The sequence below is a fragment of the Pteropus medius genome, unplaced genomic scaffold, assembly GCF_902729225.1.
Source record: "Pteropus medius unplaced genomic scaffold, Ma_sr-lr_union100, whole genome shotgun sequence".
Taxonomy (NCBI): domain Eukaryota; kingdom Metazoa; phylum Chordata; class Mammalia; order Chiroptera; family Pteropodidae; genus Pteropus; species Pteropus medius.
Window position 1 is genome coordinate 10,699,587 of NW_024349799.1, and position 26,143 is coordinate 10,725,729.

General features: G+C 35.2%; 1 protein-coding gene across 2 annotated transcripts in view; it reads left to right on the plus strand.

The window, feature by feature from the left end:
* The window catches only part of MYO1D (myosin ID), a 291,298-nt gene that overhangs the window by 113,277 nt on the left and 151,878 nt on the right, over positions 1-26,143 (plus strand). For both annotated transcript variants that reach the window (XM_039885992.1, XM_039885991.1), the window contains exons 15-16: positions 2,879-3,045; positions 10,931-11,138. In XM_039885992.1, the coding sequence (XP_039741926.1) occupies positions 2,879-3,045; positions 10,931-11,138 (375 nt within the window). The remainder of the gene's footprint in view (positions 1-2,878; positions 3,046-10,930; positions 11,139-26,143) is intronic.

Below are 26,143 nucleotides of genomic sequence, written 5' to 3' on the forward strand. Positions count from 1 at the left end.
TGTGAAAGTAGAATTTAAGAAAAAAGATATTAATACAGGTAAAGAGACTAATGATACAATGAAAATACCTGAGAAAGTAAAGCCATTTTGAACTACGTATCTAACGCTATAGCCATGATTGTGCATGAACCCTGTAAAGCAAAAAGAGAACCTGAAAATTTTTAAAGGAAAAATTGACAAGGCCACAGTCCTAGTGGGAGATTTTAAACCAGCTCTACCAGACATTGATAGATTAATCAGACAAAAAACTTTAGTAAGAATGCAGAAGCTTTGAACACCAAATTTAAACTTTTATCTAATAGATCAAAATAACTCTGTACCCAGAGATTAGGAAGTACATCTTCCTTTCAAGTATACATAGAACATTTACAAGAATTGACCCCATGCTAGATCACAAAGGAAGTCTTAACCATTTTAAGAAATGTATATACAGCTGCATTCTCCATCCTCAGCAAGTGAAATAAAAATCGGCATTAAAAATGTTTTTTAAAGGTGCTTGGGAACTTAAATGTTCCCCTAAATAACTCACAGTTGGAAGAGGAAATCACAATGGAAATTATAAAATATCTGGAACTGCATGACAAAGAATTTATCAAAATTTGTAGGATACTGCTAAAGGGGTCTACTTGTTATACCTTTATTTAAAAAAAAAAAAAGAAAGACTGAAAATAAATGAGTTTTCAACTCAAGAAGCCAGGAAAGGAACTCCAAAGAAAATCTAAAGAAAGAAGTAAGAAAGTAATTTTTAAATAGCAAAAATTTAAATTAATAGATCAAAACTTAATCAAAAGACAGACATTTAATAAAACTGATTTAAAAAAATAAAAAGCAATGAAGAAAAGATACAGTTTAATATAGAGATTTTTAAAGCATGAAAATATTAGGAACAACTGTATGTCAATGAATTTGAAAAATTAATAGTGTTCTAGAAAAATGTGCTATCAAATTAACTCAAGAAGAAATAGAAAACCTGAATAAATCGGTAACCTTAAAGATTCTGTATCGGGAGCTTCTGTCCCTGTGGAGTCAAGGGTGCATTACCTTCCCACTACATCAATATGTTTGCCAACCAGGAAGCTCCTCGGAATCTTGGTGTCCTGAGCTTCTTTATCAGGGCCTCATTGTGCAAGCATGATTGATTCAATCTCCGGCCCCCGCATTCTTCCCTCCCCAGAGGTCAGGCATCTGAAAGTTCTAGCCCTGCAATCATGTAGAGGGTTTTCTGGTGCCTAGCCTACATCCTGAAGCTATCTAGGGGCTGGGCTTGAGTCAACTCATTAGCATAACAAAGATATTCCCATCACTGAGGAAATTCTGAAGGTACCAGGGACAAAGACCAGAGAGAGAGAGCAAGTGAGCACGCGCACAAGATTTTTTTTATTATTATTATACCACAGCCTCCCAACGATATCCTAGTCCTAATTCCCAGAACCTGTGAACATGTTGTTACATGGCAGGAGAAATTAAGGTTGCCAGTCAACTGACCTTAAAATAAATCCTGCGTTATTCAAATAGGCCTAGTGTAAATTCGGGAGTCTTTCAGATGGAAAGAGAGAGGCAGAAAGGGTCAGAACCAGAAAGATGGCATCATGAGGAAGATTCAGCTGGCTGGCTTTGAAAATGGGAGGAGATCACAAGCCGAGGGATGTGGGCAGCCTCTAGAAGCTGGAAAAGATAAGAAAACGGGTTCCAGAAAATAACACCTCTGCTAACACCTTGAATTTTAGCCTAGTGAGGTTCATTTCAGACTGTTGACCTCCAGAACTGTATGAGAATAAATTCGTGTTGTTTTAAGCTGCTAAATTTGTGATAATCTGCTTCAGCAGCAATAGGAAACTAATAGAGCAGGGCTTAGGAAAAGAAAGAAAATGGCATCACTTTTCATCATGGAAGGCAGCGTGACAAATATATACTTGGAGCTTCCTATTTAGATGTTGAAAACTATTCTGTTCAAAATGCAGGTACATTCACATTCTTCAAATCTCTCCTACTTCTTAAATTATTTACTACTCTCTTTTACCTCTTTCTCTCTGCAGCTCAAAACTGCTCAATTTAACTAGAGAGCTCTATCACTTAAAGTGTATCTGGTCTGATAAATAATAGGTTCAGAGAATGGAAAGTAACTCTTTACACTGATAGGTAGGATACATTGACCTCATTGATTCATCCAGTGATAATTTGTTATCTTCAGTGTACCAGGTCTATGCCAAGCACAGTTTTATATTTAGAAGGAGTTATGATCTAATGCATGGTACAAAATGTAATTGGCACAGAGGGAAGGCTTCTTTGCTAGGCTCTTTCATAGAGTCACTGATGCCTATGGGTGTTTTGTAACTTTTCTACTAATATACTCAGAAATTTTAAATATAAAATATATTTATAAATCTTAATCTCTTTTTCAAAAGCACAAACTAATGTAATAATAATTATCATAATAATAATGGCTGGCACTTATGGAGCACTTACTATGTACCAGGGCTGTGCTTAACATTTTACATTCTTCCCTGTAGCTCCTTTTTCCTACTGTTCTTGCCTCTTTCTATTAAATTATTCCTTCTGTTACTTTTTAACTGTGTTTTTATAAATATACAAAAACTCAATCTTTGCATATCTCATTTATTTACTCCCTAGTTTTATCTCCTTTCTACTATTATTCCTGATGAGTCCTAAACTACAATAAAACAAAATTTTAGCTGAATGCATGACCACTTCCAACCTTGAATTGAAGGGAAAGAAAGAATAACTACTTTATTCACAAGTGTATGCCTGAGAAATTAGAGGCACAGAGATTAATTAGTTAACACTAATTTCAAGTTAGCATCCTTAGTCTGGGATTTTTCTCCAGTGAAACTTATCATTTGCTGATTTATATTTTTAGGAACCATATTATGTACGTTGCATCAAACCCAATGACAAGAAATCCCCACAGATATTTGATGATGAACGCTGCCGGCATCAAGTAGAGTATCTTGGACTGTTGGAAAACGTTAGGGTACGACGGGCAGGATTTGCCTTCCGCCAGACATATGAGAAGTTCCTTCACAGGTGAGAATAGACTAAACAAAGAAACCTGATAGTACAGTGAGAATTACGAAGGCTTCCGCATGTCTGACAATGCCTCAGCACCGATTAGACCTGCTGAATATTCGTTTAATGAACAAAAGAGTGAGGAAACCGCAAATATGAAAGAGTTCCCCAGAATTAGCAGAGGTAGTCTCCTTGAGTTCATGGTTTACGGACCATGGGGAAAAAGTTTATTCTTTATGAGGAAATGTGGGCATCGTAGTACAGTAGAAACAGCAAGGATTTGGAGTCACATCTGGAATCCTGGCTATGCCACTCATTTGCTGTCTAATCTTTGGCCAAAAATTTAATTTCTTTGATTCTGTTTCTATATCCGTAAAATGAGTATAGTACACCTACTTCATAAGGCTCTTGTTGTGAGGTCTAAATTAACCGAAGTAAAAAGCCTAGGTGCCTGGAGCATAATAGTTGTTCAGTTAATGCTGCTTCTCATTACTGATATTATTAATTACAGTTGAAACTTGGACAATGAAAAGTTAGGGGCCCTAACCACTCTCAGTTGGAAATTTGCATATAACTTTGACTCTCCAAAAACTTAACTACTAATAACCTTACCGATAACATGAATAATTGATTAGTACATATTTCGTATGTTGTATGTGTTTGTATACTGTGTTCTAACAATAAAGTAAGCTAAAGAAAACGTTATTAAGGAAGAAAAAGTACATTTACAGCATTTATTGGAAAAAAAGTCTGCATCTAAATAGACCCAGTTCAAACCCATGTTGTTTAAGTGTCAACTGTATAATAATAAAATATTAAACAATCATGGAGGCCCCAAAATTAGTCTACCTGGCTTGAATCCTGGCTTTGCCATTTCATAACTTTGTAACCTTGGGCAAATCACATAATCTTTCCATGCCTCAGTTTCCTCATTTTAAAATGGGGGTAATAATAGTGACTGCTTTGTGGGTTTGCTGGAGGATTTAATATATAATAAGCACTTAAAATAGTACCTGGTATATAATAATCACTCAGTTAATGTAAAATATTGCTATTTATTGTTTTTTGTGATAATGATAGTTGACAACTGGGATTTATAAGAATAATGTTTTAAATTCCATCTGTATTTATTTTAAAATATTTATCAAACATTTCCTGTATTCTACACTACAGATTCCAAAAAAAATACGAATAAATAAATACATAAAATATTGGATGATAAGAAGAGTCTTGAGGAGATAATAATGACAGGAAGTGACCAGCCATTCAAAGATCAGAGAAAAGAGCAGGAGGGGCAAAAGGAATAGGGAAAAGGCTCTACTGCAGGAATAAATGTGGTTTTCTAGGTCCTAAATGTTGTCCAGTGTGGTTGGAGGATGCTCAGTGACAGAGGAGTTGCGTGAAATGAGATCAGAGAGGTGGAGAGGGACCAGATCATGTTGAACTTTGTAATCGAGACTAAATTATTTAAATTTTATTTAAATCGGTGGATTTTAAGCAGGGAGCAGTGCAATCTTATGGATGTTTTAAGAGATCACTGCGATTGCTATGTGAATAGAAAACAAGACAACGTTCAGAGATGCTATTGCAGGAGTCCAGGAGAGGTGGCTTAATGATAGCGTTTTGAACAAGGGATTATTATAGATCCTGGAGAGTAGACAGATTCAGAATATGTTTTGGGGGAAAGGATAAGACTTCAAGGATTGGCTAGATGAGAGGGGAATTGAGAGGAACGAAGGATGTCAAGTAGATTTTGGCTTGAGCATCCAGGTAAGCATGATATCATTTGCTGAGATAGGGAAGATTGGGTAAGAGAAGTATGAGGAGGAGGGCATGGAACAGGGGCAAAGATAGAATCAAGGTTTATTCTTGATTGTGTTAGGTTTGAAATGCCTACTAAACAGCTAGGTAGAAATACTAAGTAAGCTATTATTAGGTATACATATCTGGAGTTCCTGGAAGAAGAACATGCTGGATATAGAGATTTTTTTGTGATTAGAAAATAGATGATTTATAAAGTCTTGGAACTAGATAAAGGAGAAGAGAAAGTCCATGCCAACTTTAGATTTGTGGTCTGATGTGAAGGAACCAGCAAAGAGACGGAGCAAACAGTGAAGTAGAAGAAATACCAGAAAAGGGTTATGTCACAGAAGTCAAGAGAAGAGGCATTTCAAGAAGAAAAGTACAGATACCATATCAAATGTTGCTGTGCAATCAAGTAAGATAACAATTGAAGCTTAACTGTTAGATTTGGCAACATAGAAGTCAAAGGAGAAAGAGCTGGGCAGAGCCCAATTTGAGCAGGATGGGAAAGTGAAGTAAGGAGCCGGATGCCTATGGACAACTCAAGAATTTGTGCTGTGAATAAGAGCAGAGAAAAATGGAAGCAGCACTGGAGATGCCAGAAAGTGTTCGTATGCAGGTGGGGATGATTCAGAACAGAGAGAGAAACCAGCGATGAAGGAGGGAGGGAGATAATTGTAATAATAACATCCTTGAGAAGGCAAGGGATGGAATCCAAAGCAAAAGTTCGAGGGTTTGTCAGGATAGGAGCAGAGACACTCCACCCATAGCAACAGGACAAAGCCAGATAATATATATAGAGATGCAGGAAGGCTCAAGGTCAGCTGATGGCAAAGAAGATGTTTTTATCTGATTACTTCTATTTCTTCAATATAGTATAAGGCAAGGTCATGAGCTGAGAGAGAGGATTAGGAGAGGTGGTATAGGAGGTTTGAGGGCAAGTGAGAATATTCATTTTGAAGATTGAGAAAGCATAGATTTGTATAGTAAGATTGCTGCCAGGAAGATCTATGTGCCCATATGAGATTTAAGGTTATTAAATGTATGGTGAGATCACCCAGCATCATCTGTTTTTCTCCAGCAGTGTTCAACTACTGTGTGTAGAAGTGAAAGGGAGTACACTAAATGAAGACTCGTGGAATGAATTAACTTTATAGCATAATAGCCTGGAAAATTGAAATTTAATTTCATATTGATCAAAAGGTTATAGTCAAAAAAGACTTTTTCCTTATTAAAATCTCACTATTCTTTAAATTTGTTTTTTCTTTTTTTTTTATTGAAGCTATATATTAGGAATGCTTTCACAAGTAGAGATGTGTTCATTCTGAGTCTTGATTTCAAACAGTATCAAGTTATATTAATGAAAAGATTGCTAGTTTCTTGTTATTGCTCTTAGAACTCTACCAGTTGCTCAATCACAGAATTTGTTTTTGTGTTGTCATCTATAAAAAATCAGCAGAAGTTAAATATTAGAACAAGCAGGGTGGGAATGGGTAACTATAGGATCAGGCTAAATTAAAAGTATATTTATCTAAAATATGCATTTATCTAAAAATGTATTACCATGAGACAAAGTAGAAGCCATGGAGAATAGTTGAAAAGTAAGACAATAAGCAAGCTTGATTTGGGGAGGGAGACAAAGAATTTTGCAAATGTATATCTTTACCTGCCTTTAACCTGTTTTAGACCTATTTTACTTTCAACTCAGAATGTTTTGATGTGCTTTTTGGCATGGACAACATGCTGTAAGGATTGGATTATGTTTCTTAATACTCATGGTAACAACAAAAGAGAACAGATTAAAAAGAACCAATGAATTTTAAATGTGGTGGTCTTAATTGTGCAAGCTTAAATTTCCCAGTCCCACTCCAAAACATACCCATGTAATATAAAACGTGTGTATTTAAAACCAAGTAAATGCACAGCCACACTGTGGCATCAAATGGAGATTCTCAGTGAACCTTGAAAATGTGAGTCACTCCTAATATGATGCAAGGCAGATAGGAAGATGCAGAAGTAAGCCAGGGTTGCAGTTTTAAGGAAAGACTGCCTTGTGAGGCTTGAGCTGCCATTCAGGAAGCCATCCCAGCTGCCGTGCTGGAGTTCACCACAGCCGTAGCACTGTGAGGTTGCCATAATGGCCAGGAAAAGTAACCACTTAAGCAGTTGCAAGGGAAACATCATAGACATAATGGTCAAGACCCAGGAAGCAAAGATAGCCACCTTATTAGAGGCCAACAAAGGCCCACATATACACATAGCTGGATGTACACATGCTCCAAGTACTGGTGGAGCCGTATTTGAACTCAGGCCATTGGCTTCCGAGCCTACAATTTAACACTGCATTGCCTCACAATTGAATGTATGGCTTTCAAGTCAAAGGAGAAAATAAAATGGAATAAAGAAAAGTCAGTCCATGCAAGAGAAAACAGGGTGAAAATCAACAATTGGAAAGCACACCTGACAGAAAATATAAAATAAGAAGTTGAAAAATTTGAAACATGTTAATAATCACAATAAATGTTTTAAATTACCCTAAAAAACAGAATAGTGAAAAGACTAAAGTCAGTCTAACTGCTGATTATTTAAGTCTAGCTCCTCCCTAGAATCACCTGGGAAGAGTGTTGGATAAGATGGTGGGATACACATCTGGGTAAACCACCTATTTCTACTCTACAGGCCGTGTTTATCTTCTGCTTTTCATAAAATGAGTTTGTTCAAATTGAGAAATTGACATTTTACTTTATTGTCATACTAACCAAACTAATTAACAGCAGGACATGGGGTGGCATAAAAGATGTCGTAGGACATTAGACTAATGTTTCCAGTGATGGCAGGAGAAAAAGTACCATTTTCTACACTGAAGTTTTGCTTTGAGATTCTGCAGATTTTTTATGTAAGCTAGTTGAACCTAAATTTTTACTTGCCACCTTTTTTTTATTTTCATTCTTTTATTGCAAGAGAGAAAGAGAAGGATTTTAAGAACCTTAAAAGCTGCTATTCTTTCAGGGAGGTAAAACTAGTTGTCAGAAAGCAGATAAATTCATCTTTTTAATTTGCAAGTCTGGCATGCTGGTTTGCTGGGGTCGTGCCCCTTACCGTTGGGAAGAAAAGAAGAATGCCTTTCCCCCGATGTGTTAGCTGAGCAGTGTGACAGTAGAATGGCCAGACTTCGAGTGTACACCATTTTCTGCAGTATGCCTAAACTTCAGATATATACCATTACTACTATATTATGGCCCAAATGTTGACTCTTACGTTTGTTATTTAACAAATTTGGAAGGTTTCTTATTCTTTTTCACATGACATGTGTAATAGGATCTCTCTCTTCATATTAGAACTCTGTCATTTTGTTTCTGTTTGTCTCTGTGGCAAGCAAGTAGGCCTTTAAATGTATTTTCTTCAATTCTTTCATTCAACAAATATCTATTTCTTCATTGTATGTCAAGCAACATAATATATAGTAGGGAACAAAACAAAGTCCCTGCCTTCATAGAACCCACGGACTAGTGAGGGAAACTGACATTAAGCAGATAAACCCACACACTAGTGAAAGAATCTGACATTAAAAAGATAAATCCACAAATCAATATGATTACGAATTATGATGAATGGTATCAGGAAAAAACCCAACTGGCTGCCTTAGAGAAGGATAATGAGTGTGAGGGTTGATGGTTGATGAAGGAAAATCAAGAAAAGACTAAAGGATGAGAAGGAGCCAGATTTTCAAAGAACAGACTTTAAAGCAGTCCAGGCAATGGGAGCAGCATATGCAAAGGCTCTAAAGCAAGAAAGAGGCAACACACATTATACAATCCTAAAGAAGGCCAGTGTGATTGTTGTATAGTGATGAAGGACGAGAGCAGTAAAAGGTAAAAATGAAGTAAAGCTTTTTAGAAAAGTACTTCTGCAGAAGAGATTAATAAGGAAGTGGAAGACCATTTAGGAGTCTATGGTAGTAAACAGGATGGTGGCTTGGATTAGGATTGTGGTAGTAAAGGTGAGACTAGTTGAATTTTAAATATATCTTGGAGGTAAAGCCAGTAGGACTCGATGATGGATTAGGAGGAATGATAGAGAAGAGAAGATCAAAAATGATTCCCAGACTTCTGGCTTTAGTAACTGAGAGCATTAAGGTGGCGAAGACTGAAGGAGAAGGTTAAGATGCCTTCAGGGTCTATGTAGGCGTTAGATAAATGAGTCTGGGGCTCAGAACTGAGGCGGGGCGGCTAGGGATAATCAATTCATGCATTGAAAAAGAAAGCAGATGGAATAGATGAGGTAATGCGGGGAAGGGTGCACGTAGAGAGAAGAGGGCCTGATATGAGTGAGCCCTGGGGAAACCCAACATTTAGGGATCTAGTAATGAAGGAACAGTAGCCAGAAAATGAGATTGAGGGGAAGAATATCCAAAGAGACTAAAGAAAGTCAGCAAAAACATGCTGTAATGGGAGCTAAGATGGAAGCCGGGAAAAAAGAGAAATGTCAAGAAGAAGGGATCAGATGCCACTGGTTATCTTAACCAGAAATGTGTAAAACCATATGAGAAAAACTTATAGACTCCTAAAGACACAAAAGGAGACTTGAGAAAGATAGATATCATTTGTTATTTGATAAGACAACTCAACATCATAGATAAATGTAATGAATTTAATGTGAGAATCCAGTAGTAATACCAGCAAGGATTTGGTTCTTTTTGTTTTGTTTTGTTTTGTGATTGTTTTTTCCTGGAATAATGTAAGTTGATTTTAAAGTTCATATGGAAGAATATATATGCAAGAATATATATATATTCTATATATAAATTCTATATAAATTCTATAAAAAAGAATTGGGAGAGACCACCAGATGTTAAAATATACTTGTACCATGTATAATTAAAACCATGTGGTACTGATGCACAGATAGACAGTGCAGCGAAACAGACCAGGAAGCCCAGAAATGAGCTGGCATACATATGAAAATTTAGTATATGATAAAAAATGGCAAATTGAATCACAGGAAGGAAGGACTTTTTGGTAAGTAGTGTTGGAAATAGCCTTTTGTCAAAGGTAAAATTGGATCCATACCTCATACCATATATCAAAATAAACTCCAAATGGATTAGGGATCTAAATGTAAAAAAATAAAAACATGCAAGTACTAGAAGAACACACAGGTGAGTTCTCTGTAACCCAATGTGAGGCAAGCTTTTCTCATGACTTAAAATTCAGATGCAATATATGAACAGCAGTACATGTATTGAACAACTTTGCGCCAGGCAGGGGGTGCAGGATGGAGAAGCACTGTGGTAGGCAGCCTTCTAAGCTGGTCTCAGTGATCCCCCACCTCCTGGTATTCACCCTGTGTAATCCTCCTCTTGGGAGTCTAGTGATTTGCTTTAGCAAAATGGAAAATGGCAAAAGTGGTGGGTTATCACATGTGAGATTCGGCTCCAAAAGGCTATGTCTTTGTGGCTTCCGTGTCACACTCACACTCTCGTGAACCTGGTGGGTAGTGAACTGCCCTATGAGAGGCCTACATGGCAGAGAATTGTTGGCTGCTTGTATGTAGCAAGACAACTGATTTTTGTGAATTCATCTTTTATGCAGAACACTGCTTAGTTTTCTTTTAGGATTAATAGTTTATCTGACAATCTGCTTGATTTTCTTTGAAGCAAATATATTGTTCGTAAGTATTGTTAGTTTTGTGTTTTCTGCAATCACTTACCAGTTTGTTTATTGGTTTCTTTATACTAGCTAGAAAACCCATGATGGGAGCATCCTTGTTTTGTTTCTGTTTGTAAAGTGAATGCGTCTTTACAAATGATATTTGCTGTAAGTTTTTAGTAAATAGCATTTATTACATTAAGGAAGTACCCTTCTATCCCTAATTTAGTAAGAGTTGTTACCATAAAAGAGTGTTGTGTCTTATTGAAGACTTTTTCCACATCTTACGTCAGGCTATGAAATTGATTTCTATTCCTAGTTTGCTAAGAAGTTTTTTTTTTTTTGTCTTTCTATAAAGCATTTTTGAATTTTATGGAATAGGTTTTTTTTGCATCTACTGAGACTATATGGTTTTTCTCCCTTAATCTGTGCCCTATTCTTTTTTTACCCAGGTACAAGATGATCTCCGAATTCACCTGGCCCAACCATGACCTCTCATCAGACAAAGAGGCTGTCAAGAAACTGATTGAACATTGTGGTTTTCAGGACGACGTAGCTTATGGGAAAACCAAAATTTTCATTAGAACACCCCGAACATTGTTTACTTTGGAAGAACTTCGTGCTCAGATGCTCGTAAGGATCGTTCTCTTTCTACAAAAGGTAATTTTATATTTTATAGATACGGATAAGGCCTTGGTTTTGTTTTTAAAATTTCATTGAATGTTTTCTTTGATTCAAAAAAGTTCACAATGGTATAGTTTTTATAATATACTTTGTTGAAGAGAATCTTTAATTTCAACATAATCAAATTCTTCAATATTTTGCCTTACATTTTGCGCTTTAAAATTTTGTTTAAGAGGGCTTTCCTTGTGTCTAGGTCACAAAGGTACTATCCTATATTTTCTTCTATGAACTGTATAGTTTTACTTTTCACATTTAGGTCTTGAATCCATTTAAAATCTGCCTGTGTATGTGGTTTTATATAGAAGTCCAATTTCATTTTCTTCTATATGGTTAGCTCAGGTTTTCTCTATACCATGTACTAAACAATCTGTTCTTTTCCCATTGATTTTTTTATTATGTGTTAAATATATATAGTCTGTTTCTGAGTGCTCTATTCTGTTCCATTTTTATACCTTCCTGTTGCTGTACCAATGCCACACAGTTTTTATTATAGTATGTCTTAGTATGTGGTAGGATAAATCCATCTTCTCTACTTTTCTTTATTCAAGTTGATTAACCTATACATTAGACCTTTATGCTTCAATATAAATTTTAATGTATGTTTATTGTGTTCATTAAATTCAACTATACTTTTTATTAAGATTGCATTGAATTTATAGATGAATTTGAAAGGATTAACATTTTTACAATATTAAATCATCTTAAGAGTATAGAATAAGCTTATATAAATCATTTCTTTGACCTTTAGACTTAGAGACGCCATGTGAATTCACAGTTAATTCCTAGATACTGTTTTTGTTACTGCTGTGAATTTTTTATTACATTTTCTACATGGCAGTGTTGGTACAAAGAAATAATATTGGGTTATGTTGGTTTGTCTGAATCCAGAATTAAACTTTTCTTGATTCATATTTGTTGCTTCTGTTAGTTTTTCTGGGTAAATGATTCTATCTTATGCAAATAATGAAAATATTCTCTTCCCAGTTGCCAAGGTGTTTTTAAGTGTTGTCCTCTCATTTGTTTTGCCTAGAACTCAGAAAACTTTTGGAGTGAAATACTAAATTCTGTTGCATCCTAAAACACTGTCCTTCTATTAATTGTGTTTTTATATTGCTTTTATTCGTTTCTGTTTTCTTTCTCAAGATTGCTGGTAAATTTACATGTTTGGATCTCTGTTTTCTGTCTGCCATAGTAAACTATTTTCATACATCTGTTCTGCAGTTATTTACCAGTGGTGTTTTCATTGTTGTTGTTTTGCAGATCTGATACTTTTTCTTCTTTATACCTATCCAAGAAATCGACTTAGGCCCAGGCTTTGGCCCTGAACCAGGGAGACCATAGCTCTCACTTTGCTTGGGACAGTTCTAGTTTATGACTGTTGTCTCTTGTAACTATTAGTAGTACCCCTTTCTTCTCAAAAGTGTTCCAGTATGGATAATAAACTGTAGAGTCACCCTGCCCTGAACTCAATTTCTGTCCGGTTGCTGGCTGATAGACTCCTCTTAAATCTACAGTTCATTCACGTCTTGCACACTTGTCAGTGTCCCAAACTTCAGTCTATTGCAGCTCTGCTAGCCATAGATAGGACCCACTCCTCCCCCTCCCAACCCCAGAGCCCAACACTTATATAAAAAATTATAATTCCAGGTATACACTCCTACTAGGGCTCTTCATTTCTCAGTCCTCTTTACAGCACCTCTGCTTTCTTTCTAAAGTTTCTCAGAGAAATTTTAAGAAAAGGGATGGCTTCTTCAAAAACCATCACCATGTCATGGAGAGAAAGCTGTCCAGTCTTGTCTGTGATGTAGATCTTGCATTTCTTAACTATAACGCAACAGAGAGGGAATAAGGATCTTCCTCCCAACTCTCAGACAGACTATTCTGGGATTTAATATATGTGATCTACTTAGTATGTTCTTTAGACAACTCCATATAAAATTGGTGGAAATTTCTGTCAGCCTCTGGGGATAGGCCATTGGTCACCTAACTCTCCGCGTGATGTGTCTGTCCTTCTAGGGATTTAATAGGAAGTTAGGAGAGGTAGCATCGGGGATGCTGTTTTCAACAAGAATCATCAACAATCAATTTTTATTTCCTTTTTTAAATTAAAAAAATAGCTTTATTTTCTGCTCGTATAATTAAAGTTTGCTCATTGTAAAAACAAGTTCACATCATACAGAAAAGTATAAAGGAAATTGTGGAAAATCACCATCCAGAGGTAACACCATTAACACAGTGGTGTCTGGTATCCTTCTATGCATGTGTGCAAATATATATACTATAATATAAACGAGATCATAGTCCATACGGGATATTGCCTATAATTTTTTATATGTACCTTTCTCTTTTTTCTACAATATTTTATTAGTGTCTTTCCCACATTTACCTTCTCTGCCCACATCTCCCTTTACCTCCTGTGTCAGGGTCCCCAAGACCACCTCCAGTTTCACTGATTCACTACAAGGACTCGTATTACGCCAAATGTATTACGCCAAAAGAATACAAAGCAAAAATCAGCAAAGATAAAGGGCATGTGGGGTGAAAGCTAGAGGAAGCCAGGAGCCTTCTCCCAGTGGAGCTGCACAGGACACACTTAATTCCTTCAGCAATGAGTTACGACACGTGCCAAGGGAAGCTCGTTAGAGATTCAGTGCCCCAAGTTTTTGTTGGAGGCTGGTCCTGTAGGCACTCTCTGCTTAGCATGTACCAAAATTCCAGACTCACAGAAGGAAATCAGGTAGTCGGCATAAACCACATTGTTTGTACAAGCAGTTTAAGCACATCGAACCACTCTATTTAGGGAAAGTTTTATATCAGTGTGGGGAACTGTTTACTAGCCAAGTTCCCAGATACCAGCCAAGGGCCAACCAACCTTGCATGCAGGCCTAAGGATAGCAGTCTCGGGCCTGCTATATTAACTCTTTTCTGGATACCTCCCCACAACAATCTTCCCATAATGTTAGTAGACTTTCTCGTGCACATACCCTTCCATACTGGTGCCTTCGTTTCCATGCACTGGATTCCTAGGAGCAAAATTCTTGATTAAAATATACATGTTTGTAATCATAATAGATATTAACAGTTCACATTTCTGCACACAATATAAGTGAACTGTTTTGCCACAGTTCTGTTTATTCTTTTAAGAACAATCAATTGTGGAGGTTCTGGTTTTAGTCAACATCCTGATTCTCCCTCTTCCAGCTTGCCATTAAATCTTTATTAAGACACAGAAAAGGTATAAAAATACACTAAAAGCAAGGTTCTCAAATGTTAAAACCTATTATGCTGTACCATAATAAACACAGTATGTTATTGGCCTAGGGATTGGCTGTGGAATAAAATAGTGAGTCCTGAAATAGATTCAAGCATTTATGGGGATTTAATAGCAGGCGAAGGTAGAATTTCAATTCGGCTGGGAGAGAGGGGGGAATTTTTTATTAAACAGAATTAGAACAACTGGTTATTTACCTGGAACAAAACAGTGTTTTGTGTAAAAAAATAAATCCCAGACTTATAAATTTTTTGAAGAAATCCAAAAGTTTTAAAGAAAAAAGTAAGACATATTTCATTATAGTCAGTGAAAAATTTCACCTCGAAGAGTATACCATGAAGTGAGTCAAATAACAAATGATAGCCCAGGAAAAAATAATGGCAATACATGAAATTAATGCATATTATATACAACTAGCTCCCACAGATTCAGAAGGAAAAGACAAACAACCCAATAGAAAAATGGGTCAAAAATATGGAAAATAAATAACAGACAAGGCAATCCAAAAAATCAATAAATACACGCTCACTAGTAGTCACAGATATGAAAGTGTTGGCTTAAAAAGGTGGCACTTTTCAGATTTTCTATCGTCATTATCACATGGTTTCCAGAAAAATTGTACCAATTTATGCTCCCATCAACTAATGCATGAGAGAGCTTATCTCACTGAAGCGCTGGATATTTTTATTCTTCTAACCACCCTTTCTGAATGACCTAAAGCCTGAACGTTTTGCCTGAACATTGAAAAATTGAAAAAATATATAAAAAGCTGCAGTTGTAGTCTACACATCTTTTGCATCATTAAATTAAAAGAAACGAATTGACGTAGCTAAGGGCATTCTTCTCTTCCTTCCATCATACACAATCGCTTCATTTATCCACATACCTTCTACATTTGAGATTGTGTGTGTGGTTCTTATGTCACATTTGAGTGAGATGTCAAATTAGGTGGTATTTCTAGACAACACTGAAGAAACTACTTAGTTTTCAGAATTATAGCTTTAAGTAAGTTGGTGCTGAGACATCAGTCAAGTCAGTTCAGCCAGCCCCAAACCATAGGCCTGAGTTGAGGTACATAATGATTGTTATTAAGTGTATTGTGAAGAAAATCTGTTCCAGGTGATTTTGTTGCTTTAGCTTTTTTTCCTCATCAACCTGGACCTTTCTGGTTTTGGACTTTTTATCATTCATCTTCTGTGTGTCATATTCATTAATTCCTAGAAAATAGGACACTTTTTTGTTGTGTGGTTGGGGAAATCCTAAAAGAAGACTATAGCTTTAACCTTTGACTAGTTGTTAACAGCTAACTGATTTTTAATGAAAATATTGTTCCAATTGAGTCAGAAAGAATCATGATTCTCTAATATTCTATACCCATTTAATTTAAAATTTTTTGTTGTCTTAGAAAAGGAATGGGGTATGGAACGCCTCTTTCATTTTTTGGGTACATGCATAGTTTTAAAATTATGTTCCCATTCGAAGAAATCATAGGTCAAGATAAAAATTGGTTTATAAATTGATATTAAAGATAGATTCTCAAAGGCAGATGGAGAAGTATTGTTGAAGTTTATCTTTTTTATTGCTATTAACAACAAATATGGAATACATTGATGGATTTGAAGAGGGGCTTTTTTGACCCACCAGTAAGACAAATAGGTGCTTTTGTGAATTGCATCTTCATTTGGGGGGAATTAGTTCTTTCTCAAAGGTATCTGTAACTGATTATAGACAGATAACTTAATCATCATATATATTTGTCACCATGTCATATACTTGGATCATTTCAGATTACACAGCTTTGATCCAAGTTCTAGGAATGGTATCATCCTTTACAATGTGCCATGGTGTAGTTAAGAGGTCAAGGCTCTTTCTATGTCAAATACTGAAGATATTAAACATAGACATTCTTTCTCAAAATAATGTCTTAAGGGTCTAATCATTTTCCTCCAAGCAATTTGTGGGTACCCTGAGGTCACAGTAAGAGCTCATGAATTCCAGAACAACTAAGAGCTGCCAGCCCCTTGGAAATTAAATCATGCTAGCCCTTGACCTGCTCCACACCATGCCGTGAGTTTTCCAGTTTCTATTTCAGTCCTAAATGTGGCTCGCAGCTTGAAAAACCCATGACACAATGAGACATGGAGTCCACATTCAAGCCTGAATTTAAAGTCAGTTGACAGTCTTCTTCTATTGTAGTTCTGTGAAACTACAGACATGTTCATAGAGGAAACAATAGAAGCCTCGCGCTTTAAGTGTTCAGATCTATTTGCCTCCTAGGTCATTTGGCTTCCAGAATTTTAATTTTGCGTGTCTGGAGGCTTCCCGATTAGATGATGGTGGTGGTTTGTTAGGTCATAGCAAAATTGGTGCAATCTCAAAAGCAGTATAGAGAAGAACAAAGGAATGAGTAGAGAAGAAAGTGTGGAAAAGATGTGAAAGAGAAGAAGATGTCATGTAAAGCTGAGAAAGGAAGAAAAGGCCTCAAGCTAATAAAATAAAAATGCACAAAGTGTGGGCTAAAGTTATATGTTTCTAATTTTACGTGGAGTTCAAGATAAAATTGTAGGTTAGTTAGTGATCTTTTGTCTTTTAGTTCAGAAAAATAGTTGACATTCTACTAGCAGACTGATATTGTGAGACTATTATACAAAAATAGGGCTACCTGATTTTATCAGTCAGCAGTGTTTTAAGCTAACCATGTATAATATTTGGTAAAGGAAATAACAGAAGCATGTAAGACCCAGTGTTCTCTTGAGATGGCTCATGGGAAAATGTCTTTCTGTTCATGTGCCAGGATTGATGTACTTCCCCTGGGATACTGCCCTCAAACTGGCAGTCATGTTATGGGGAGGGGGTCTCACTGTTGCAAAGACTCCTGGTGAAATTTCTTGGAGTTGGTGATATTGGACATCCCTGAAATGTTCCTGAATTTAATGGGAATGCTTCTGGGTTCCTTCTTATGCATGATACTGATTGAGATAGATACATTTGAAATGTTAAGGAGATACCCGTCTATTCTAGTTATATTAATAGTATTTTTAAAATCAAGAATAGATGTCGAAGTAAGTTGAATTACTTCTTAGGTAGCGAAATGCTCATGTAATTTTTTTCTCTTTCGACCTATCAACACAGAATTCTAATCAATTCAGTATCAATATTATGTTTGCCTCAGCAAGATAACATAGACACTTTTCCTTCTTTTTCTATATTATGGAACAATCTCAATAGTATTGGAGTTCATCTGTTCAGGATGAATTTCCCTATGAAGACATCTTAAGAGAGAGGGAGCATGTTGGACCATAATTCTTCAACAACTATCCCTAGGTCTTTATAATAATTGTTCTGTTTTTATTTTGTATCTTTTGTAGGATCAGTTTTGGTCATTTATATTTTTGTAGAAAATTGTTCAAGTTCTCAAATTTAATTAAATAGAATTTAACAAAGTAATCTCATATGTCTCTTTTCATTGTCTTTGTATCTTTAGTCCTTTCCTCTTATCATTTCTTATTTTGTATATTGAATTTGTGCTCACTCTTTTTTCTTTATCAGCTTTGATGATACATTTTACCATTTTTTCTCAAAGAACCAAGTCTCTGGTATGTTTATTCTACCATATTCTTATTTCTGATTTATTAATTTTGCTTTTTTTATCTTCATCAGTTTCTTCTTTTTTTGGAATATAAAGAACAGAAACAAGCAGGAGATTCTCCAACTTCCAGAGTTGGGTGCTTCATGCATTTTTTTAAATTCACTTTTATTAATAATGGACTATGAAATTTTTCTGAGAACTACTTTTGCTATATCTATAGGACCTGATACATTATCATTTAATTATTTTTTATGCTTAGATTTCCTCCTTGCCAAAATGTTGTTTAAACTTTTTAAAAATAATTTCCACGTGATATATATTTTGTTCATGTTTTGTTTTATTTTTTAATTTTGTTATTAATTTTTACTTTTATTTCATTATAATCACAGAACATTAAATGTACTATCTCTAGTTTCTGGAATTTATTAAATTTTGAAGGCCCAGTGTAAGTCATTTTTTAAGTATACATTGAAAAAATGTGTATTTTCTTATTTTGATATTTTTATTATGAAAAATTGTGAATATTCACAAAAGTAGAAAGAATACTATAATGAATCCCAATGTTGCCATCTCCTGGCTTCAACAATTATCAACATTTTGCCATTCTTTATCTCTTTCTCACTTCATGCTTTTACATGTTTGTTTTGTTCAATTTGTTCTGTTTGGTGTTTTTAATAGGAAATTCCACATGTATTATCATTTCACCCTTACATACCAGTATAATTTCTACAGCTAAAGACTTTAGTATTCCACTGTCATACCATATGAAATTAACAATAATGCCTTAACATTATCTCATATGTAGTTTGTGTTCATTATTCCCATTTGATTGAAATGTCCACAGATGGGTGGGGATGGAGCTCCTATCGCCTGTGGAGCTGAGGCACCTTTGATAGTGGAACATGCTCGTCTTTACCTGTTAGTTATGATTTTCAATGACATATCACTTCATCCTTAAAAACTGTATGTTTTAAAGGCAGCTTACGTATCACAAAGGCTGCCCTGGTTGATTTGTCCTAATTAATAAGTTAATATTATTTGTATGTTCTTGTATTTATTTGTTAAATTTCTATTTTATGTTCTTATTTTGAGGTTATGTTATAGCCCCAATCACAAGAAGGATTAAAAGTGACTCATTAAGGTATAAACAGTTAATAAAAATAGGAAATTCTAAAACTGAGGATAATATCATAACTTTTAATTATAAGTAGTCTCAAAGGTTAATATAGACCTGAGTATGATAATTTTGTAAACCAGCCAAAGAAAAAGTGTGAATGGAATCATTATCTGAAAATTGGATTTTATTGGTTTAGTTATTCATTTGCTTCTATTCCCTAATGTGTTGTTTATTGTGAAACTTTGTCAAGTAGAAGCATGAAGCCATGAGGGCTTTCATATCATTTTCAAACAAAGCTCACTGACTTCTTTGTGAAACCAATCAAGTGTTCTATTTCTCAGACTAAAAGCAAAATAATCTCATATAAAATCGATTACTTTTGCCCTTAAAGTAGAACAAACAAATAAAACACTACTAATAGTAGCTAATCTTTACTGAGTAACAGCTCCTATTCTGGGCACTTTACATAGATTAACTAAATCTTTACAAGAACCCAATGAATGAGTATCTGTTACTATTTTCATTTAATAGAAGAGAGAGCTAAAACAACAAAGTAGCTGAGTCCCTTGCCGGAGGCCACACAGGTACCAGAACTGGGATTTGCACCCAGTAGTCTAGCCTTCTGGACACACTTTTAACCACTATCCACAGTGGCATCCTTCAGAATGTACTCCTTATAGGAAAAACAGGTATGACTCACATTATTGAAGAAATGTTTATAAAACCAGCCACAAAGGTGAGGATGGCATCATGCTCAGAGAGAAGGAAGAATGAGATTTGGCAAAATTCCTTTATTACATGACCTTGGTAGACATCTAATGATGTCAGAGTCATTTACTATTGAGTATATGAGCTAAGTTATATTTTTACTAAATTGAAAGGAAACACTATGTTGAAAGTATGAATCAGCTCTTGACATATGTACAGAAATTAAAAGTGATCAATGGCTATTTTTTGTTGAAGATACATGCTCCAGGAAAAGAGATTTTTATTTGTTTTAGTTAAAAAAAAAAAAAAAAGGACTTTTGAGCCACGAGAAGGTTGTTGGGAAAGGTGTTTTTGGATGGCTACCAACATAGCATAAGCTGAATGACAGGAAGAGAGTTTATGGCATTGCTGTGTGATAAGGAAGGTTGCTCCCAATGCCAGTCCACTCATTGCTTTATTCATGGGGAATGCTTATGGTTGAAAATATGCTGTTTGACCTTGACTAAGTGTTGAAATAAAGAAAGAAAAATGTGCCTTTGATCAAATGATGGTCATTGACTATATATCTTTTCAGTATGCCATGAGAAGAAACAAGTAGCAAGTGCCCTTTTCAACATTGGACTACATGGCTGTGCAGGAGAAGGGTGTTCATGGGCATTTTTATATGAGTAATAAACACGATTTGTTCACTCATTACTGAATAGGGACATAAAAATGGACAAGACAAGTTTTCACCAAGAAGCTAACAACCCCGTCAGGATGGAGGTGTGTTAGCTCTCAAGCCAGTGAGATAGAGTAATTGTGGTACTCTTGGATGGGAGCAGAGAAAAGCCATCTATTCTGAGCTGGGGAAGGAAAGCTTTCTGGAAGAAAAGGTACCAAAAAGTCTGAGAACTACTCTGTTAGATTCAGGTTTTACTTGAAAATACGTTTACAAGGAGGATAGATCTTAATTAGTATTTCATAAATCATTTATACAGGTTGAGTTCATTAGGGCTGGATCATTGATGCCATAGTGATGCCATAGATCATTAATGAGTAAAATAAACTTCCTATGACAAATATAGGGAACAAAGTTTTCAACAAAAATATTCAAACAAATGTCATTTTCCATAATAAAAGTAAAATAATCCTAGTCCTTGGAATTACTAAAACACCCCTTTCAATGTTACAGGAAAGTTCTTTGCCCTTCTTAGAAAATAGCGATATGGTTAATCAGGAAACAGACATACATGACAGCAGTGTAACTTATGATGACAGAATTAAATTTAGATTTAATTTGCATTTCATAACAAGTATATAAATATTTACTAACCTTTCCCTTATTTATCTAACAACATGTAAAGAGCTAGCTTTGGACTTGTCTTAAAGCAACTAGGTCAACAAGCTCCCATTCTGTCATGGTGGCTCATTATTAACTGCTAGTCAAGGCTGTCAGCCTCTGATTTGATTATACTTTTTTTTTTTTTTGTCATGGCTCATAGTACTCTGCTTCCATGCTATACTATATAAAGTCTTCTACAGCCTGATTTTTTACTCAGCATATTTTTAAATGTCTATAAGTATAGCTCTAGTTTAGTTACTTTTACTTCCTTATGTTCTTTCATTGTTAAAAAATAATTATTTATTTTCCTGGTAATAATTACTTAGCTTTTCAATTTTTTTTGTCATTCTATGTAATGCTATAATGAACATTTTCATACATGTTTCCTTGTCTACAGGTGAATGAGTCTCTGTTGGGCAGCTATTCTCAAATTTTGAGGACCTCAAAGAGCTCACTTTTGAAAATCTAAAATATTCAAAAATATACAGCACATATTCCATTAGCTGTCAGAGTAATTGTCATCACTGTAGATTCATGAGAGGATGAGAATTACAAAGGCAAATAACCCGGTATTATTATAAAATTAGTTTTTATCTTGGGGGTCCCCTGAAAGGGTCTCAACAATGCCCAGGGTTCTCCAGGCCGCACCTTGAGACCTGCTGCTCTAGGGAATATTCCACAGATTGCAAATGCTAGGTTGTAAAGTCTGCATATTTTTAAGTTTACTCAAGATTGCCCAGTTACTTTCCAAAATAATTATACCCACTTAGCACTTATCTTGAAATGTATGAGTTTTTATTGTTCCACATCCTTATCAACAATTTGAATTGTCAAAATTTTAAACTTTGCCTAATTTTATATGGTGCTTGAGTAAATCCTTTACTTTGTGAGCTTAGCTATGCATAGAGATTTCTGTTACATTTCTTCAGCAGCAAGGCTATCGAGTTATCTATTCAGCCACATTCTTACCACATTCAGTAGAAGTCTCATTGAAAGATTTAAGAGAGAGAAGTTTTCAATTTTTAAATCTATGTCAAGGAGAGATGAGAAAGCAACAAGATTGGAGGCAACATGGCCAATTAAGAGCCTCTTGCTATAATCTGGGAAAATCTAATGGAGGCTTAAATCAAAGCAGTGGTAGTCGAGATGGGGAGAAACTTGAGAAATATTTAGGTGGTAAAATTAGCAGACCCTGATAGTTGTTTGGATGGGAGACTGATGAAAGGCAGGAATCAATGATTCCTAGGTTTCCAGCTTAGGTTCCTATCTAGCTGGTGTCACTAACGGATAGAGATGGAGGGTACAGAGCAGGACCATGTTTGGAGAAAATTAATAGTTCGAGACATAGTGTGCTCAAGGTGCCTATGAGACTTCAAATCAAGACGACCAGCAAGCAGTGGGATATATAAGCCAGGGAAGCAAAGGAAGTAGCAAATTTCAAGTAAGAAGGAATGATCAACAGTATCAAACATAAAAAAGTCCAACAAAGTAAGGACTGAAAAGTGCCCACTTCATCTGGCAGTTAGGACATCATTGATTTGTTAATAACCAGCATGTTAAAGAGAATCAAGATGAAAGCAGAGTACAGGAGAAGAAAACCAAAATAGGTGCCGGAATGCTCCAGAAAGAAAGTACACAGAATGTTTATTGGTAAAGCATGGTAAAGAAAATAGGTGTGGGAAAGGGTGTATTTTTAATGAGGATACCAAGGAGTGTCTATCATCTACAAGGCATTTCATAATGATTATTGAACATTGAAGCCTTACCCCTACATATGTAACCAAGCAGTGCTATTATAATAATATTAATAACATTACTAAGTCATTGACTTTACTATTGTGAAGAAATTTTGTTGATTTATGACATGACCCAATAACTGATGCAATTTAGTATTTACATATCGACACATGCAAAGCCCTTTTACAATAAAAATGCTTCAGCAAAAATTTAACATTGGAACAACAGAACATCCTTTCTCCTCTCTTTTATCCACCCCCGCCCCTCTCTCTCCCTCTCTCTCTCTCTCTCTCTCTCCCCTCCCCTTTTCTTCCTCCCACTCAAATGAGAATAAAAGAGATAAAAGTATATTTGGAAAATAACAGCAACAAATCAAAAACAATGTTTCCTATTTATCTCTTCTCATATATTGTCAATGGGAAACTACTGCCACCCCTTCCCCAGCCCACTCCCCTGTAAATTGGAAGCAGATGATCCCTCCTGAAAGAGCAGCAAATCCGTTGCCTGGGTGATATCTCATTACTAAGGCAACCATTTGGTGCATCAGTGTGAATCCCAATTTTAAAATGTAATTATACCAAGTAATGTACATATGTTTGAGAAGTGCTTAAAAGAAATCTGTTCCCCTTTGGAAGGAAAACATTTTCTATGGTAGATGAAAGAAAGAGGGAAATGGTGCTTTTATTCTTTGCTAGCTTAAATGCACCTTTCAACTGAGCTTCCCTACTATGCTTAGTAAAGAGCTGGCATTGGTTTCTCCCTCACCACTTTCTTTTTTTAAACTTGAGATGTTCCCGTTCCAAGACACTTCTCTCTTGAGACCTGTCACTCATAACCCAGCAGCTGTTATCTCCATGACAACATTTTCTGGCCCCTGTAGGTGGTGGTAGGGCGGGGGGGAAAGGAAGCAAAAAAAAAAACCCATGGCTACATTTTCATTGCACATATCATTTTTAATTACTGGAAGCTCAAGAGATTACTCTTTGTAAGGAATTAATTAGTGAGGGGGAAATGATTCAGTGAATAGATGTTTGCATTAAATTAGAAACTTCTGAACAATTCAGTGAGGATTGCTACCGCAGAGTTAAAGATCTTACAATAGGTGTACAACCAAAAGCTTGTCTGGAGGAAGACTGCATCGCACAGGTAGCTGAAGATGCGCACAGCTAAGTCAAACAAAATACCATTGAATCACTGCTGAGCAATTCATTTGTCTTTCTCCTCAACAGAAATTATTGTTTAAAAATAGAAAGCATATTTGGGTGCAGGGAATATTTAATTACCAACCTTATTAAATAATGAAATCCATGTAACTCAGTAAGTTTCCCATTTGCTGTAGCTGCCAGGTAGCTCATGGCACAGATTTGTACTCAAATCCGGGAACCACTCTTGCTTGAGATTTCAAGTATGACTGTCTCCCTTCCCACCTACAGCCCTGCTCCCATTGCCTAGCTGTCCTCCTTTTATCCTACTTGGGTGATTCTATTGTCATGTAACTTTTATGTAACTTCCCCCCGATCTTTTTGGAAATAATCAGGTAACAAATATTAAAGGCAATGATGAAAATATTTTATTGCGATAGCCATTCACTGCAGTAACAACACTGGCATTAACGTAAAATGTCACCCCCAAAAAGATAATTTTTAAAACTGACTTTTTAAAAACTTTTTTCCAATGTCCGTGATTTTGCCACATACTTCATTAAGCTAAGCCACTTTATGAATGACAGAATATATTGTTTACCAAATTAAGTATATAATAGAATATATTTGGTTTAAGTATGAGGTCTACAGTTGTTGGAGTTTATTTTACTCTCTTTCTTACTATAGTAAATGTTTATAACTACTACCAAGAAATCTAAATGTATCAGGAAGTTGCTCACATTCTTTGCCATGGCACATTTAAACACATTCTGCTTGGACTATCAAGTTTTGCTAGCCAAAAAAAAAAAGAAATATTTAACATGTTCTGGGAAATGTATCGTTACATTTATTGTATATATAGAGAGAACATTCAGCTTCTCTTAATGGATAGACATAATAGTTATAAACTTTTTAATTTCAGAAGTACAGAATATAAATACCTTTAATATACAAAAGGCACTTCCAAAGAAATTAAATAAATACCTCACTAGAGAATAGAGCAAAAATATGAACTGAAAAATGACCAGCAATCATATTTTTACTTATCAAATACTCAGGGTTTTTTTTTTTAAACAAGACATAAACAGTGTTGAGAATATGTATACTACTGACATAAGAGTAAATTGGTGAGAACTTTCTGTAGAGTAGTTCAGCAATTTGTTTCTAAAAAATTTAAAAATTAGGTTTGCCTCTAATCTAGCAATTGTACTTCTAGAATTTTAAACTAAGGAAAATTTTAACAATTTATGTTAAAATTTAGTTGTTAAGAATTTTCAACATTTCTCATAAAAGTGGAAAATATTGGAAACAATATTAAGAAATCAATAAATTATGGTACATCTATACAATAGAAAACTAAGCAGCCATTAACAATGACAATGTAAAAAATATTTCATCATATCAAAAGTGTTCATGATAAACGTTAAGTGAAAATATATGTTACAAAACAGGATGTTTAGTATGATTCCTTTTTCACCACATTGTTAGAAATATCTATGCACATGCATGCATGCACACACCCATTATATATACTGAGGAAGAACCAATGAGTCCCACTTTTAGGGGACTTTATTCATAACTAAAGAAAAATCTAGGACTATTTTTATATAGTGGTTTTTGTCAGAAAACCTTAATGTTGTCAAACATCGCTATCCAAATTTAGCACCACAAAGAGAGTCTGTATTTTTAAGAAAATTTAATTTCAAAATAAGATATTTACTGTCCTGAATTGATTTTATTGTATTTGTGTGGATACAAGCACTCAAACCAGACACTCAGAGAAAATATGTTGGTGACTAATAACCTTAGGGAACTGAAAATACAATCAAGCATTTACAATTTAAATGCAGGTTTACAAAGTACTTTATTCACAGGCTTATTGTACCTTAAATGGATTATAAATAGGAATAGCATACAGTTATATTATTATTTTCATCTAAAATTTTTCAGTAACAGTTTTTATTATAAACTAATGTGTGTTCATTGTGAAATATAAAAAAAAATAAAATAACATCACCCATCATTTCACCACCAAAAGATAACTACTATTAACATTTGGAATATATCATTACAGTCTTTGTCCAACTCTAGCT